The sequence below is a fragment of the Echeneis naucrates genome, chromosome 5 (genome assembly GCF_900963305.1).
Source record: "Echeneis naucrates chromosome 5, fEcheNa1.1, whole genome shotgun sequence".
Classification (NCBI taxonomy): Eukaryota; Metazoa; Chordata; class Actinopteri; order Carangiformes; family Echeneidae; genus Echeneis; species Echeneis naucrates.
In genome coordinates, this window is record NC_042515.1 from 7,247,385 (window position 1) to 7,263,888 (window position 16,504).

A 16,504-nucleotide genomic window follows, 5' to 3' on the forward strand; every position below is an offset into this window, starting at 1 on the left:
CACGAAGCAACAGAAATCAAAGCGGCAGATGTTAACATAAACAGCCACTACATGCAGCATTTCATTAACTGATTTGCACATTCAGTTGTCCTTATGAATTCATGTATTTGTCTAGTGCATGGTTTGCATTCTTGAGAATAAGCACATAATGATTAATTTGTCCTTGCTTTAACAGATCATGGGTTAAGAATAACAACCATCTCCATGGATACCAGTGAAGATTTCAAGCTGTTTCTGTGCACCTGCATCAGAATAAAACATCCTGTTTTTCACATTTTGCCTCACCTCATTTTCCAAAAGGAACTGGTCATCTTGAGAGTTTATAAATGTATAAATAACGGGAGATATAATTTCATTTGGATTCAAGTGGGTTCTCTCTAAAAAAAAAAAAAAAAGATCAGTATTTATCTATTGAAATGTTTTTTATTAAGTGACCAGTGAAAATTCTGTAAAAGTACTCTTTTAATATATGTGGTAAAGCTATTCTACTATACTCCAGAATTTCAAGGACATCAAAATGAACTTCGGCTTTAAGACAGTTTAAAACAGTTGGTAAATAAACGAACAAATAACAATTAATAAAAGATAATTTGGTTCAATAAAAAACTCGATTTAATATTATTCTATGTAAGATAGCAATAGTGGGTAGCAAACTTTGTATTTCCTTGACAATGTCAGCAGCATATTAATAATTCATTTATCTGCCTGACAAAGTAAACAACAACTCACTAATAAGCTTGGTGAATTGAGTTAAATTAAATCATTGTAATTACAAACAGCAAGCACATCGGTGCGTGTGATGCTGATATTTCAGACATGCAAATAGCTGTCTCATTCATACTTGCATTAAAACACACCAAGAGCATCTTAATGTGAATTTATGTATGGCTATATGGATTCACATTCAGATGCCCTTCACTGTGAAACCAGATGGACAAAGCTAGCCTTGGAACTTATCAAATCAAAAATTAGCAAATCAGAAAAATGCTGTTGACTCGCACTTTTGTTACATAATGTAATAGCAGTCACAGACTTGGGAAATAGTTCAACAGGCAAGGCGATGGAAAAACAAATAAAAAGTATCAAAAGCAGGACAAGAAGCAGGTAAAACTAATAGTGGCCTTGACTGATTGATAAGTATGAGATGGAAAACATCTGTGTTACAAAGAACAGAACAGCCTGTATTGCTTACTGCAGCGTAAGTCCCGCTCTTTGATAGCAAGAGGTACGCAGACTGAATCTATGAAGACAGGCAGACTCATCTGCAAGCCCTGACATGTACAAAGCATTCTGCTACTGCTGACAGCTCTGTAAGCTTTAGGGACCCAAGTTAACGTCATTCCTCATTATCTACTTCAAGGTTTAGTTTGGCACGGTCAGAAGTATTTATGGAGGATCTGAAGGTGAAGAAAGACTAAACGCTGAGTCAGTCATTCTGTTGTCTTCAGCACAGACACTAAAACATGGATGGAGGGGCAGAGACCGGCTCCTGCCCGTATAACTCCCCGTAACAGGACACAACAGACTCACTGGTCAGATGGTAAACAGCCATTTTGCCTGTTTGCTTTTTTGGGTGTAGGAAACATTTTGTTGTGTGTCTCCAGACGGGTTGCCATATGGTGGCTGATGATGGCCCTACACTTTCCCGTAAATGCATGTCACATTGTCCTGCTGTGCGGCTTGGATCTGGGGTAAATCTAAGTGGGGCACCAACTGCTCTAACAAGTCAGAGGTAGATTCAGCCTTATCTGGTTGATGCTGGGGGGAAACATTTAGGATTCGGCTTTTAGAATATCATTGAATTTTTACTGACATATGGGAGTGGTAGGAGACACTCCAGGTTTTAATAGCTTTGGGTGGAGGTTGTTTTTTTTTTTTTTTTTTAAGTACTTTATATACTTCGATATGTGCTGTAGAGAAGTGTAAAGTATTCAGGAACATTTTAATGTAAATTCTCACAATTATCAAATACTCTGCAAATACTGAACTGCTTCATGCTTTTGTAACAGCTACATCATCTCAGCACATCCTTTTCAGAAACAAAAGAAAGGATTGTACTCTATCTAATACATACTTGTGGGATTTGTTTATATCACATTTTCATCTGATGGGACTGAACTCGAAGGTCAGTGCTTCTGTATTATCTCTGTGTGGGGGTTGTGTTCCTTACAGTAATGAGAAACTGTCAAACTAATTATACTCTAATCATCACCTTTTCTGCTTGATTAATTTTTGGGGTGAAAAATACGCACTTCTCTTTTGAATACATCGTCAGTGGTAAACTTCTGTACGATAACCGAGACCCTCTAATATTATAGAACGCAGCAGATCGATACTCAGTATAACTTTAGATTTGGGTCTCTACAGGTCGGTCCAGAGGACACCCTGACACTCAGTAACCTACTCAGCTGCCTGCCAATGTTTTGGGCACTTCCTAACCTCTGCTAAATAGCTGTAAACACCCCTGTGCTGCTGATTTAATTATACCATTCCAGGGTGGGAGGGGAATGCAAACTAGCAGACAAATGCTAATGAGTTTTTTGCTGTTTTGTAGATTTTTGCTGCTTGATTACCCGTCACTTTGGAAGATAAGTGGCAAGTAATTGTAAATCTTTATTTCTGTTGGAAGCGAGAGTTTTTTTCTCATTAATGTAAAAATGGGCAGACAATTTTATTTTCTGGCACGAAACATCAGCTACTTTAGTCTCACAAGACTAACAGGGGACTGCAGCCATGTTAGCTGCTTCAGGCTGTTTTCAGGCAGAGCGCTGCCTGAATGAGTAGACTGTTAATGTCGGCATGCAATATGCTCACAGTGACAATGATAAGCTGATGTTTATCAGATACAATATTTAACATCTTCACCACCTTAGGTGATTGGATTTAACACAGACAGCAGCTCAGGTTTACTGGATAATTAGCTTAGCAGCTATTTAATGCATCATTAATTGCAACTGGACTCATTTCGATGTGATGACGCTGCCGGTCTGAAGGTGCAGGTATCATTAGAAATCACACTGAAAACAATAGCTGTCGAGAGATTTCAGTCAAAGCCACAAATGCCAAGGTTCATGCTGCAGAGAAAGTCAAGAGGTCAGCAAAATCTTGAAGGTTCATCCTTTAACAACTCTTCATGTCTCTTCAAAATTTTGTGGCAAACTAGACAATATATAAAACAGATCAGTTTGAAACAGAATGATAAGACCCACCGACCTTTAAAACAAGAGAGAAATCCACTTATTTCACATCCTTCTCCCTCCTTTGCTTGACAAACTGTTAAGAACTAGGTCGAGTTTAAATGAATTTCTATTCTGCTGTATTAAGGTCATCTTGTCTTTTTTATCCAGCTTCCTAACCTGTCTGTCTCCCATGGTGATGAAAAGACCAAGTGTATTTACAGCTGGAGTTGTTGATCCATGGCTGCCATTTTTGTGGAGGTTATGTCTCTCACAAAGAGCAAAACCTGACACCTCACTCAGCGTCTTTTTTTAAGCAGAAACCTGCATGAAGCACGAAGATACGAATGGACAACAGTTTCTATTGAACGGTTTTGAGGAAACTGGGAGAAGCAATCTTCACAAGAGATGGTCACATAATCAATGAAGCATCAGGTCGACATTTGTTGACTACTGACACGAGATCCAATAGACTACATGTCTTACCCATGCAGAAGTAAGATCCATAAAGAAGATTAACACTATTTGAAGGAGAAAGACAATGTGAACTATTTGTCCGGTTTCTTGTCAGCCTTCTTCCTCCCTGCTGCAGCAAGAAGATGAAGGACGAATCAGAGCCATCTCAGGCTGTTAACGTGGCAGAAGTCTCTCTCTGGATGTCAGCTCAGTCTGGTAAAAGGTTGATTCCTTTCCTGCTGGGACCTACTCAGTACGACGGATGATGAAGTAGGGACGCAGTGCCATCCAGTGGATAAAGAAAAAAAACAGGTAATATATGTTTTTGTGGCAGATTGCTTAAATTATCTGTATTAGCTGTGCCAATAAAGGTATAATCTGTCAAATCTGATTAACTCCACATCTGGCCATGACTCATCGTAAATCCTGTTAATATATTGTAGCTGAGACTGATTGCCTTTACACAGTTTGTTTCAGAATTATGAACTCATAATAGATTTTAAAACAGCTACTGTAATACTGGCCACCTCCAGCTTCTCCTTCGTCACGTATTCCTGCCTTCAGGTGATTTAGTCACTGTCGATTAATATTTAAAAACAAATTGCAAAGTCAAACTGTGGGTGGTAGATAAATAAAACATTTTAATGGATGTCTTCAGTGTCAAAATATTCCTCATAACAAATTACCATTGGGAATTTTGTGTTTATGGAGAGTTAAAACGTCTATAACTATTACTCTCTATAACATTCACACTATAACAAAGTATTTCCAAATCAGGAATCCAGTCCACTGATGTACAGCCGAAGAAAAAAATATATACAATGAATCCCACATTAGAGCACTCAAATGTGCTTTTCCATCCAAAACATACCAGATTGGGTTAAAGTGGATCCGTTTGTTTTGGTTTCCAACACACCCTGGTGATAAAATAAAAAACTGATAACAATAAGAATGTAAAGTACCTTTGAAAGCTGTAAGAAGTGCATTAGCTATAAACATCTGTTTTTATTTAATACATCTTGGAACAACACTGATAAGCCCTGCTCCAATCAACTCTGCTTTATTCTTATCACAATTGTTCCATCCTGTGCAAGTTAATATCACCAGTGCTGATATGCAACGAGGGAGAAATTGTTCCCATTATAAAAAGCTTTAGTTCTCATTTATAAAGCAGCATAAGCCCATAATTTTCATATTCTTGCCCTGTTGTTATTTTTACTGTTTCTATTCTCTTAATATTGTTTTTGCCTTCTCTATATTGTATTTGCATAGTTCCACAGTTTTACCTTTTCCATAATAACCAGTTTGCATTATTCATTTATCAAGTCAATGACCGAACCAAAGCGCTGAGTAGATCAGGACAGGTCTGTCCATCAGCTTGGCTCTACAAAATCTGATTTTGATCTTCAAACCTCACACCATGCCTTCGATGTTGTCCAGCTTTGGGAGATGCCCGCCCTCAGTGTGCTGCTGCACCTCCTGCTGCCTGTAGACCTGCTGGTAGTCTTTCAGCACCTTCACCACCTCATCATGCCCAAACTGCAAAGCATCATCGACTGGTAGGTTTCCCCACCTGCACGGCAGGGAGTGAAGGTCAAGATGGAGAATACTGCTTTTCCGATGCAGGATTTGATTTAAACCTCGAGGTTAATTGATTATTGATTTCGTCGAAGTATGTTTTCTATGTAGCTGTTCATTTTCATGTCCTGCTCTGAGAGGTAATTCCACCATTCAAACATTTTTTCATATCCCAAATCAGCTGCAGCTGGATAGACCAGAAAGAATAGAAATTTAAATATGGATTATTTTCATCAAAATAACAGCACATGAAATGACACTTCAGGATGTAAACAGAAGTGTAGAAAATGGAAGCCAAAGGATGGAGAGAGGGCGAAGGTGGAGATGCCGATCTCACCTGTCTACTACAAATGGATCAACTTTGCACGTCTCAGTCAGAAATTTCACAACGTCGATGTGACCTGAGAATAAACAGCAAAACATGAAAGTTTGTGATTTCCCTCCAAACAAAGAAAGGTTTCTATTATGATAATCCAAAATGAGCAAGCTATTCATGATTTAGCTTTATGGCATGTCAAGGTGAGCGTTAAAAAAGAAATTAAAAAACAACCTTTGGACAGACAAATGGAGCTGTTAAAAATATGAACTACGTAAAAAAAAAAAAAAAGAAGAAGAAATTTGATTATTTCTTCGGGACACAATCAAACAAGATTTAGGAGTGCAAAGTGCTGCCTTTTTCATTTGGGGAAAAAAAAAAAATCACTTATTACTCCCACCTTTTTTTTAATCTCAAAAACAAACGACTTGCTCATAAGGCTGTTTTTGATAAATGTTATTGTTGTAGTTACTGCAGCAGAGCATTAAATCTGTGCTGTGAACAAACTTACACCACAGAAACAGACAAATAATTCGCCATATGGTGCTCTGTCAGGGCCTGCGATCTGATTCATCAGTGGCCTGTTATAATGTGAGCCAGAGGTAGCGAACCTCTGTAGTTAATCAGCAAAACAAATGAAGCGAAAACTAATTACACCTTAAGTGTTAAACTGTATCATTTTACAGGTTGAACTATTTTTCTGTCAGTGACCGATTGACTGAAAGTCTCTAATATTTTTGGTCAGGTGACACAGCAATGAATTGAAAAGTTTTTTGTTTTTTTTTTAACATAACTGCCGAAAGACAGTGATTACTGATTTGCAGTCTGGGGATGTGTGATAATGGTGCTCATGGCCTGTGATGTCAGCCCGTCCTTCCACGTGTTCGTCTTCCTAGAACCACAGCAAGTGTGTCGGCATGTCTCACCTCACCTGCGCTGGTACAGAGCCATGCACCGAGTGAAACGTTTTTAATGTCACACCGCTTTCGTCTACAGGTTGTGACACGAAGACCTGACAGGGCGATCGGCACGTTTGTCCGCAGAGTTTAGCATGTTCTCAGCGAGGGCAAGTGTGTCAGGTTTATTGTTTTACCACACTCTGCTGCGCAGAATCCATAGTTGAGTTCGAAAAAGTACAAATTTCAGCTTAGTTAAAGGCCACGTACACCTGCACAGGCGCTCTCACTTGTTCTGCCCGATTAGACCTCTGCTCAGGATGAAGTTGAGTGCAGCTGTGCTGAATCAATAATTCATGGATACATGAATGAAAAAGAATGATGAAAGTGTAACATTTCTCCTCTGGTGCAACTAAAGAGGGTTTAGAGAGATTTATATGCTGAGTCCACAGAGGAGGCCTAATCAGGTAGAACAGGTGAAACCACATGTGTGAGTGGACTGCAGATGAGCAGGGCCTTTAAAAAGGCCTAACATGATCAAGAGGTACTTTTTAGAAGAAATCAAAAGAGGATAGCTTATTCAAAATTCAAAGATTATGTTTGTGCTTCAGTTATGAAGGTTTGCCGCTTGACTTTTTTTTTTTTTTTTTTTTTTTTTTTTTTTATTTGCCTATGGTGCCTATTTAGTGTGGCTCATTCATTAAATCCAATTTCACTTCCACAGACAGAAAAAGCACGAGGAGCTCACCCTCTGCTGCTGCGATATGCAGTGCAGTCCGGGAATCATAGTCTTGAAGATCCATGTCCATGGATGAGAGAGCAAACCTGAAGGAGGATCACAAATACTGTTTTTAATACACTAAGAAAACAAAATATGAATATCTAACAAGAGCTACAAATTATATTTTAGCGCTGTTTTTATATGTGAGCTAATTAACATCTGCCTGTATGAGGGATTATTTTCAGCTACGTAAACAAAATTCATGTGTATAAGATATTTTAGTGACTGTTTAAATTCATATTTTAGAGTTTTAATGATTGTAATACAAATATATATATATATTGCTTCCATTGCAGTCTGTACAAAATGGATGTCCACAGTTAGAAACAGGAGCTGCTGAACAACAGATGGGTGACACATGAAAGAGAAACCATGAACAAGGATAAACATGAACTGATGCCTCTTTGCAGGGATGGGTTATCATCCATTTATTCTGAAACAATGGGCCTTTAGGCTCACAAATGAAAAACAAATGAAACACATCCACAACAGTTTGATCCTTTGAGTAAGTTTTGTATCTCTGAGCTAGTTTGTGATTTTTTTTTATCTTTGCAGTACTTATGTGTCTCTTTCTAAATGTATGATTAACCTTGCTGAAAAAAGTTTTACCATTACTTTGATTTGTTATGAAATCTCAACCAAGCTGAAGAAAGTTGGGGCTCAAGTATTAGACATCAGAAATATCATGTGGGAAATATCTTTTTCAAAAAATTGTCCTAACCCAGTAGATTTCCAGACTTTCATAGTCTCATAGTGACAAACAGCACTGGAGCTGATTTTGCAGTGCTTTATACTTTATTTCAAGTTTTCATTGGCCTGCATGTTGTTGTTTCTTTTATTACCAGCCTGATGTTAACATTCAAGGTCTTTTCCTCTATAATAACGTCTTGATAATGTACCTTCTCAGGGCCGACACATCTCCACTGTAGGCGGCGAACATCAGGTTGAAAACAGATTTGTTCTGCCAACAGAGGAAAGAAAAATAAAGGCACTGATTATATTTGACCTAAGCATCCACAGCAGGAGAGGAAAGCTCACCCGATCATCCCCATCCTGCCTGCGAGGGTCTTGCTTCTTCACAAAGTGCCTCAAGTTGTCATAATTGTGGAAATTGAAGAGTGACACAAGCTCCTGAGGATAAGAAACAGTTACAGAAACAGACAATGCATGATTTAAACATTACCAAGTCTTTATCAGAGCAGGACATTTATCACTGACATGTAAATACTCAAGTCACTATCTCTCCAGATTCATTTGTACGAAATATTTTCTGTGATCTGGAATTGAAATAAATTTTCTGTCACATTCTTTCTGTGATGTGGCTCAGAGAGTAAAGTTGATTTGATGCTGGAAACCAACACAAAACATTTGAATCCACACCATTTTTTTTTTTTTTTTTTTACCAAAAACAGCATAAAAACAATGCCTTGTCTGCCTTGCTCTTGCCTGACAGAAGTGTATTCCCCGAACGCTGTTTCCAACCCTGTCCAGTGGAGGAGACCAACACATGACTCCCATGACGTTGGGGATCACCAGCAGCACTGCACCAGACACGCCAGATTTTGCTGGCAAGCCCACCTGGGAGATGAAGGCATAAAAGCTGAGTGTGTTTCAGGCATTTCCCCCACAGGGAATAACCACAGCAATGCCACTTTTGTGTAAGAAGACACGGTTGGAGCTACAGTCACCTTCCAGTGCTACTCACATGAAACGCCATCTGGCCAGAAAAGTCATACATGCCGCATGAGTGCATGAGACTCAGTGTGTTTCGCACTGCCTCAGCACTCAGGACATGCTCGCCTGTTATAGGACATATTCCCCCGTTGGCAAGAGTGGCTGCTATGATACTTCCCGATTCACAGGTCACCTCAATGGAGCAAAGCTGAGAGCAGGAGAGGGTCGGGTTTATGGGTGAAACTACCGGCATCGTTTTCTTTTCAGCAAAGAAAAAAAAATTATTTTCATGACAGAAAATTACCTGGAAGTAGAAATCTAAGGCATCGATCATATCCGCTCTTGGTGGAAAGCACTGGGGAATGAAATGTGATCATTATAACTACGATAGACTGACACATTCTGGCCTTATAGATATAATATGATTTCTCAACCAGAAAATAAAAGATATCTCAGGTTATTGGACTCGCTCTTTTTTTCTGGTCCTGACAATGAGGGGTTATTGCTTCTGATGATACAGTTTCAAGTGACAAAAGGTCAGCGGTGACGCAGGAGGGACATGGGAGATGCATTGAGAGGGCACAAAGGAGGGATTTTAGTTGGCGTCAAAGGTTATTACATTAGAAAAGGGTAACAAAAATGAGAAGAAATATATATAAAATAAATATAAATAAATATTAGCTCATGTACCAGCTCTGTGAAAAAGCATTTCCTGAGAACAACCAGCACTCAGCTGGTATATCACATGAAGCTTTCTCCCACACAGATGAAACAGAAAATAAAAGGTATTTATAATCCCAGATATTTCAGTACAGTCAGAAAATGCTTTATAACTGACCTTCTTCTCTTTCATGTAGTATCCAATGGCAAAATTTCTGTCGCCTGTTTCTTTTTCTGACTGGAACCTGAGACAGAAAAGCAGGGGCCAGTGCTGAAGTATCAATAATTCAATATGCTGGTGGACAAGCCATCTGCCTAAAACTGTCTTTGAACTTTGGCGTGTTAAGTCAAATACTTTACCTCTAAAATATTTGACAGAACACTCACGTGGTATTGCTGAATCCAATGTATTCTTGGCCAGCCATCTTTTTCACAAACTCCATAACCTACGGAAGTAAAGACGGCTTAAATGAGCACTGAATCTCTGTGCCTGTTGAGATGCCACATGCCACAGTTGCAGCAAGACAGTCATGATCTTAAGAGAGAGGAAAATCTGAGTCACAACACTTACATAGTCAAACTTCTCAGCCTTATTGGAGCACGGCTGAAAACAAAGCGAGAGTTATTGTATAAAATTACCTTGATTGTAATTATCAAATTCATTCCCACATGTAGTGTTCATGAAAACTGAATATGACCTCGGCATGACTAATCACACAGGGTGAAAAAATAAATGAATGTTTCACTTATTGTGTAATCTAACAGCCTGTTATCAGCTTGTCGCTGCCGATCAGCAAGATAGACAGCAATCATACACAACAGAGCTCAGCTAGAGTTCAGGAACATTTCACAAGACAGGATTATAGACAACTGTAAAAAACAAGCATAAAAACAGTCATAATAATATAAGTCCAAATGTAGCATAGATTTGTCAAATTGTTCCAGACATAATATATAATATATAATAAATAATAATTTGTAACTGCGTTCTTTATTATATCTCCCCCAAGATCATAATCATGATAATGATGTCCTTTTTTTCCAAAAAGCTGTTAAAATTCTAGCAATGGTCTCAGCCAAATATATGATTTTGTTAAAGTTTGAAAATAAATTTGCCACTTGTGATCTGTTGAACGGGCTGACCACACACCAGGCCGCACATGTCGATCTGCATACCTTGATAAGAGAGCTGATCACTATGGCTCCAGCGTTGACCATTGGGTTGTGGGGCTTATCTGGAGAAGAGGACAACAAAATAAGGTGCAAAGTTAATGAGGAGTTCAAGGACAACAAAATAAGGTACAAAGTTAATGAGGAGTTCTGTACTAAATAGAATCATTATTAAAAAAAAAAGGTAGAATTTCCTTGGAACAGTTCATCATGATTATCTTCTGCATAAAATATCAGGCGACATCAGACCAAATATGATTAAGCAAAGTACACACTGATGAATGTAGATACATTCAGTCTTCATGCCTTCAAAGGCATTTGTCTGGTTAATGTATTGAACAAAAACATTTAAAAAAAAAATGAAAAAAGCATATGACACTATCAAAAAAGTCTAATATTTACTGAAAGTCCATAGACTTCCACTTTATTCTCACTGTTGATTATCTTCTTTGATCAAATAATTATGTTTTCAGTGAATGAGATGAAGAAATCCTGAACATTGCAGGAAATGTTGAAAACACTGAAAAAATGCCACCAAGTCATTGTCTGACTAATAGCTCAGAAAGCTCATATAGAGGAGTTAATAATCTGGCGCATCAGACATACAAACTGCAGGGCGATGTGAGCTTTTTCAGTCCTTCTGAGCAGTAGAAGGCCTTACGCACCTTCATCATCCAGTGAGAGCATGTTGAACTTGAGTCCGCTGGGCTCCATGCCCACGTAACGGTGAATGTGCTCCGTTCCCGCCTCGTGGACGGCGATGGCGTACTGCAGGGGCTTCACGCAGGACTGCAGGCAGAACGGCTGCTTGGTGTCGCCTACTGAGTGTCTAAAGGAAAACAAAACGAAACATCTGAGAAGCAAATAATCTGGACAGTTATAAGACCGAAGTAACATGCATTTCATCTCATCTTGTATTAATGTAACTGCACAATGACAATATTTGGTTCATTCATTATATATGTATTATACCATGGTCAGTGTGAATACTTTGTAGGCTAACTGCTCTGAATTCATCGTCGCCTGTAACCATAGCAACGTAACGAGCCCAGCTGTCAAACTGTCAACTTGTCAACTGCAACTTCCGGGAAAAAACAAACAGAAGTGGGAGATTTTAACATTTCTTTTCACTTACGTACTTCACGTACAAGAATTTTGAGGAATGGGATGCCACAGAAGAAAAAGAAATGGAGAAGAAAAGACAAAAATCAAGAGAAAAATGGCACAAGGAACTGACACCTGAAGAGCTGACAGAGGAGGAGAAAGACAAGATAAATACTTTGAAATTGCCGTGGCTGTAAAAGGGACTAGTTTCTTCCTTGTCATGACAATGGTAAGTTCATGCTTCAAAAACTTTCAATTTTGAGTGTGAAACTTTCACCAAAAGTTGTCGAATCTTTTTATCCCCATATTCTCGGAAAATGACCATGGTATAAGCAAGCTCAAACTCCTTCTTCGTCCCCACATTGTGCATTAAAACCGTTTGAAGCACACCCACTAGTGGGAAGTGTCTTCTTTCTCTCGGAAACAGTATCTGACATAAACATAAACAGCTTTCAGAGCTTTCAGTCATATAACACCGTATCTCAGAAGCAATCAAATTACATTAATTGCAAATTTTACAACATTAATTTAAAAGAAAAAAAATTGTTGTTTATATGGATGAAAGCTTTCGAGCCACTATGGTCTGTAATTCTTACCTCTGGCCATCCACAGTACACAGAGACATGCCCCACAGCTCTGGGCTAAACTTGGCCAACTGGGGGATGTAGTCGGCAACCTGACGGCAGCATACACATGACAAACACATTAACAGTCCGATCACATTATTTGGTGAAAATATTTGAACAAGTGATACAAAAGAGAAACACATTCACATTCTGATCATATTATTTCACACTGAGGAGCGAGTGTCAGCAATAGAGGCACTGCAGCAGAGAAAATGTTGGATGAAAATGAGGAGGAAGAAGCGAAATCTCACAAAAAAAAATAAAAAAAACATGACAAGCTTTGACAGATCGTTCGTGGGTACACAATATATAACAGCATGTGGGATACTGAATAAGAATCATTATGCAGATGTATGCACTGTAGCGTTTCCATATGTTTCTTTGCCTGTCCATATTATATTCAATACAGACGTGCTGGAAATTCTCCATTTCTATTTCTGTTTCGAAGGAACACACAAACAAATACATACCGTCCCATCATCTTGTTTTTGCACTCGGTCGTATATTTCATTTATTTTTTGGGCAAACACATCAAATTCAGGGATAATAAATTTCTTTCTGAAGGCTTGGATCAGCAGGACAATGTTTCCACCAACACATCTGTGATGAAACAACATAATGCAGAATTACCCAAGAGCGCTTACTCAGAGCAAAATATCACATTTTCCTTGCTATTGCAATCGCACAGAGTGTGTGTGTGCGCATGTGCGTGTCTGTGTTTGTGTACAGATCTCACTGTGAGTGGGCAGCAGCTGCCAGCTGCCACGTTATCACTCAGAGCAACAGGCCTTTGCTTTCATCAGTATGACAGTAAATAAAGATGACATGTCCTGAGGCGCACACCATTACACTGATGTGTGTGTTTCTTTTTACACCACAGGCTGCCTACAGGTTTAGCTTCATCAATTCACAGTATCACGTCACAGCACGTAGTACAGTACATGACCGCCTGAGCAATTCGACAGCTGCTGAATGACTTCTTTAGGCCACCTACACAACCACACAGTATTTTATTTTTTTATTTTTCGTCAGGTACAGATCCAAGGAAATGTAACTAACTACTGTAAGATTATAATATTAATAGCATGATTTTAATATCATAATAGAGTCTATAACATTTATTAATATATTGACATTATCCATGTGCATTAAAAACCTAATGAAACCCAAATCTGCACTCTCAGAGCTGTAGAACACGTTATAATTAACCCCTCACACACATTGTGGCTGGAGTAGAAGTTCAAATGTCATAGCTGTTTAGTTGTATCATGCAATCCAATGACACCACATGGCAAAAAAAAAAAAAAAATAGCCCAGATTAAAAAGTTACTATCGTGACTTTAATATATATCAGAAACAGAATTTACATTCACAAAATGTTGTGTTTCATTATAAATTTGTTTTCCATATTATGTCATTTCTTGTGCAGTAAATGCCTCTTAATCTTGTGTACAAACAGTCATAATTCTCTTCTGATCAGTGAGGTATGCGTGGAAAGTGAAGGAATAACAAAGAGAGGGGTTGGGGGTGGGCAGGCAGAGAGACAATCACGCAGCGAATAACTTCCAACACATTCCTTCATTAAAACAGATCGCTGTTAGAAGGTCAGACTAAAAATAGTTTGGTCTCGTGGCTGTACAGGCAGCTTAATGGAAAACCAAACAACATGCTGAGGCACATGTGAAGCTTTGAAGGCAAATATACAGAAGCATTATTCAGAAACAGTTAGTGCTTTTTATTATTTTGCCTGTTGGTGTATCGTTTGGTTGTAGTTAGGAAATTGATGTAGTTCAACATAAAATAAATAAATAAAACAAACACAACTGAACTATACTCCAGCAGCCTGTGGATCGACAGAAAATACTACAGATAGGAGAAAGAAATGAAATGCTGCTGCTGCTGCTGCCGTCACCTGCAGACCTTTGTCACAGCTGACATTTTCCCTCAGGTGTCTCTAATGACATAAATGATTGCTCTGTCGTGTTCAGGTGGGAAGCTGAACCAGCATACAAAGTATCAGGAGTCTGGCACTAGAGCAGCTCTTTAACACAGCCCTGATTTATCGTATTGTCAGCACCTGTTCTTTCCCAGGAGTGATATGTGTGAAAAAAGGGGCTAATGTTCTCATATTCTGATTTTATTTGTTAGTTTTTGATCAAAATGTATTCCAGTAGCAGAGACCAAGTGGTTACTGTTGTGTTATAGAAATAAGCTGGTAATAAGCCGGTTCACCTGTGGAAAAGCTCCCTGTCCATCATCACCTCACCAGCAGAGTCATTCACGGCCTGTTGAAGATTTTCCATGCACTCCTTTAGACGAGGGTCAGATGGATGAAGGCCAGTTTTCCTCAGAGCCTGGAAACAGCAGCAACAACAAAATCAACTATTGACAGATGGTTTGTATATTGAGAGTATATAGCCGGTATGTTTTGGTTGGCTCACTGAGATAAAGTATGAGATGGGGACTTGGTCCTTTCCGTCTGTGATGGTGTAGAAAAGCATGCCTTCCACTCCAGAGCTGGCAGGCTTTGAATGAAAATTCCTGGTGAAGAGGAAACTTAAACAAGAAGAAAGAAAACCACCAGTCTTGGTTCACTTACAAAAGAAATCTAGTTAAAGCTATTTAAAAGGTTTTTAACCTCTATGCACTGCTAACTTCAAATAAAAGCAATCTGGTTGTAATAACAAACACACAGTGCTACCCTGTATACCGCTGCAGCACTGTGAGCAGTTCATTATTCTCTGGCCTACACAAGAAGGAATGAGGAAGATCCAAATGACAGAAATACAGGGAGAGTTTGTGGTTAATATTGTTATAATTTAGTTGGACAGGATAACCTGGAAAATGTAACAAGTGAGAGCTCAATACTGTCTGCTCCTGGAGCTTCACACTATTATTAAAATGTTGCATGGTTCATTTCCACATGGGACACATGTTGCTGACTGATAGTTGAGCTGATCTGGATCATCTTACTCGAGATGTTTCCACTTTTATATTCTGTCCTCTGTACAGGCTTCCTCCCATAATCACACAATGGACATTTACAGTGTAATGTTGTTGTGGTAATGTAAACAAAAAACAACAACAACAACAAAAGAAAAACGTGATACAAACTGCTATCCCTGCTGGTCTGAGGTGAAAGTGACTTTAAGAAGTGTGTGTGTGTGTGTGTGATAATGTGGATCATCAGAAAGGTGCTGTAAAATACTCACACTTTGAGATGGGAATGATCAGAGTGTGAAGGTGGCCGTCGCAGGATCGGGTTTGTTATCTTGGAGGTGAAACGACAGGCAGGTCGGAGGATGAAGACTCTCCTCACCGCCTCAGTGTGTCCGAAGCCCGGCTGTCCGGAGCTCGGCTGGCCGGAGCCCGGCCGTCCGGAGCCGGGCAGACGCAGCGCTCTCAGACGGTGCATGTCCGCGGCGGACCGGAGCCCCGACGGCGGCGGACAGAGGAGGTGATGTTTTCTTTATGTTTTGAACTTTTCAGGAGCTGTTTCCGAAAGGTCAATGACCTTCAACCGAGCTGAACTATTGCGACCTTCGCGTGTGGTCTGAAATTTAGCTTTTCGACAAGCTTTCTCATCTACATGACATATTTGATTTGGCATCCGTGACGTCCAATATATTTCTCATATTTAGGCTCTTTATATGCCTTACTCCACACTGAAAAGCTCTAAAACCTGACTAAAAAAATAAAAATAAAAACTAATGAAAAATCTAAAAACTATTCAAAGTAATAAAGACTGGACACGTTCTTAAACATGCCACAACCTGTCGATAATTGATGGTGTTTAATTTTCCGAGGAGCCCCTGAATGCAGCTGTGTAATAAGTTGCAGACTCCACCTCATGTGGTTCTTGACATTTGACTGACAGCTCCAGAGCCAAACCACAGAGTCCCATCCATGAGAATGAATTCAGCTTTTTGTCAGCAGGACCAAACGCTCCCAGCTGCCACTGACTCTTCAGGGATATTTAGGTTCAGCCAAAAAGTCACCTTCTCAGTTTATTACTGTGCTCACCAGCATTGACACCAGACCAGGACATCCTGTCAGTTCGGCTGATA

General features: G+C 39.2%; 1 protein-coding gene across 2 annotated transcripts; it reads right to left on the minus strand.

Moving 5' to 3' along the window:
• Positions 1-4,284: 4,284 nt before the first annotated feature.
• Positions 4,285-16,217, minus strand: gls2b (glutaminase 2b (liver, mitochondrial)). Of its 2 annotated transcripts, none has more exons than XM_029501527.1 (18): positions 15,650-16,217; positions 14,879-14,993; positions 14,670-14,791; positions 12,908-13,037; positions 12,408-12,487; positions 11,373-11,536; positions 10,714-10,772; positions 10,109-10,141; positions 9,925-9,983; positions 9,716-9,782; positions 9,182-9,232; positions 8,909-9,085; positions 8,650-8,781; positions 8,242-8,334; positions 8,103-8,164; positions 7,171-7,247; positions 5,548-5,611; positions 4,285-5,205 (listed from the first exon to the last, which is right to left on the minus strand). In XM_029501527.1, exons 1-18 carry the CDS (start codon positions 15,850-15,852, stop codon positions 5,046-5,048), a joined length of 1,848 nt encoding a protein of 615 aa, XP_029357387.1. In that variant the 5' UTR covers positions 15,853-16,217; the 3' UTR covers positions 4,285-5,045. The 2 variants fall into 2 exon arrangements, with proteins under 2 accessions (XP_029357387.1, XP_029357388.1); XM_029501528.1 differs by having other exon boundaries at positions 5,063-5,397.
• Positions 16,218-16,504: the final 287 nt, after the last annotated feature.

What these genes read in the sequence shown, in the direction of transcription:
- gls2b (XM_029501527.1), bottom strand. Translation starts at nt 15,852, where the DNA reads ATGCACCGTCTGAGAGCGCTGCGTCTGCCCGGCTCCGGACGGCCGGGC. An exon ending in TGATCAGCTCTCTTATCAAG is followed by an intron (nt 10,142 to 10,713) that starts GTATGCAGATCG and finishes CTTTGTTTTCAG; the next exon opens with CCGTGCTCCAATAAGGCTGA. An exon ending in CCTTAGATTTCTACTTCCAG is followed by an intron (nt 9,086 to 9,181) that starts GTAATTTTCTGT and finishes TCCTGCTCTCAG; the next exon opens with CTTTGCTCCATTGAGGTGAC.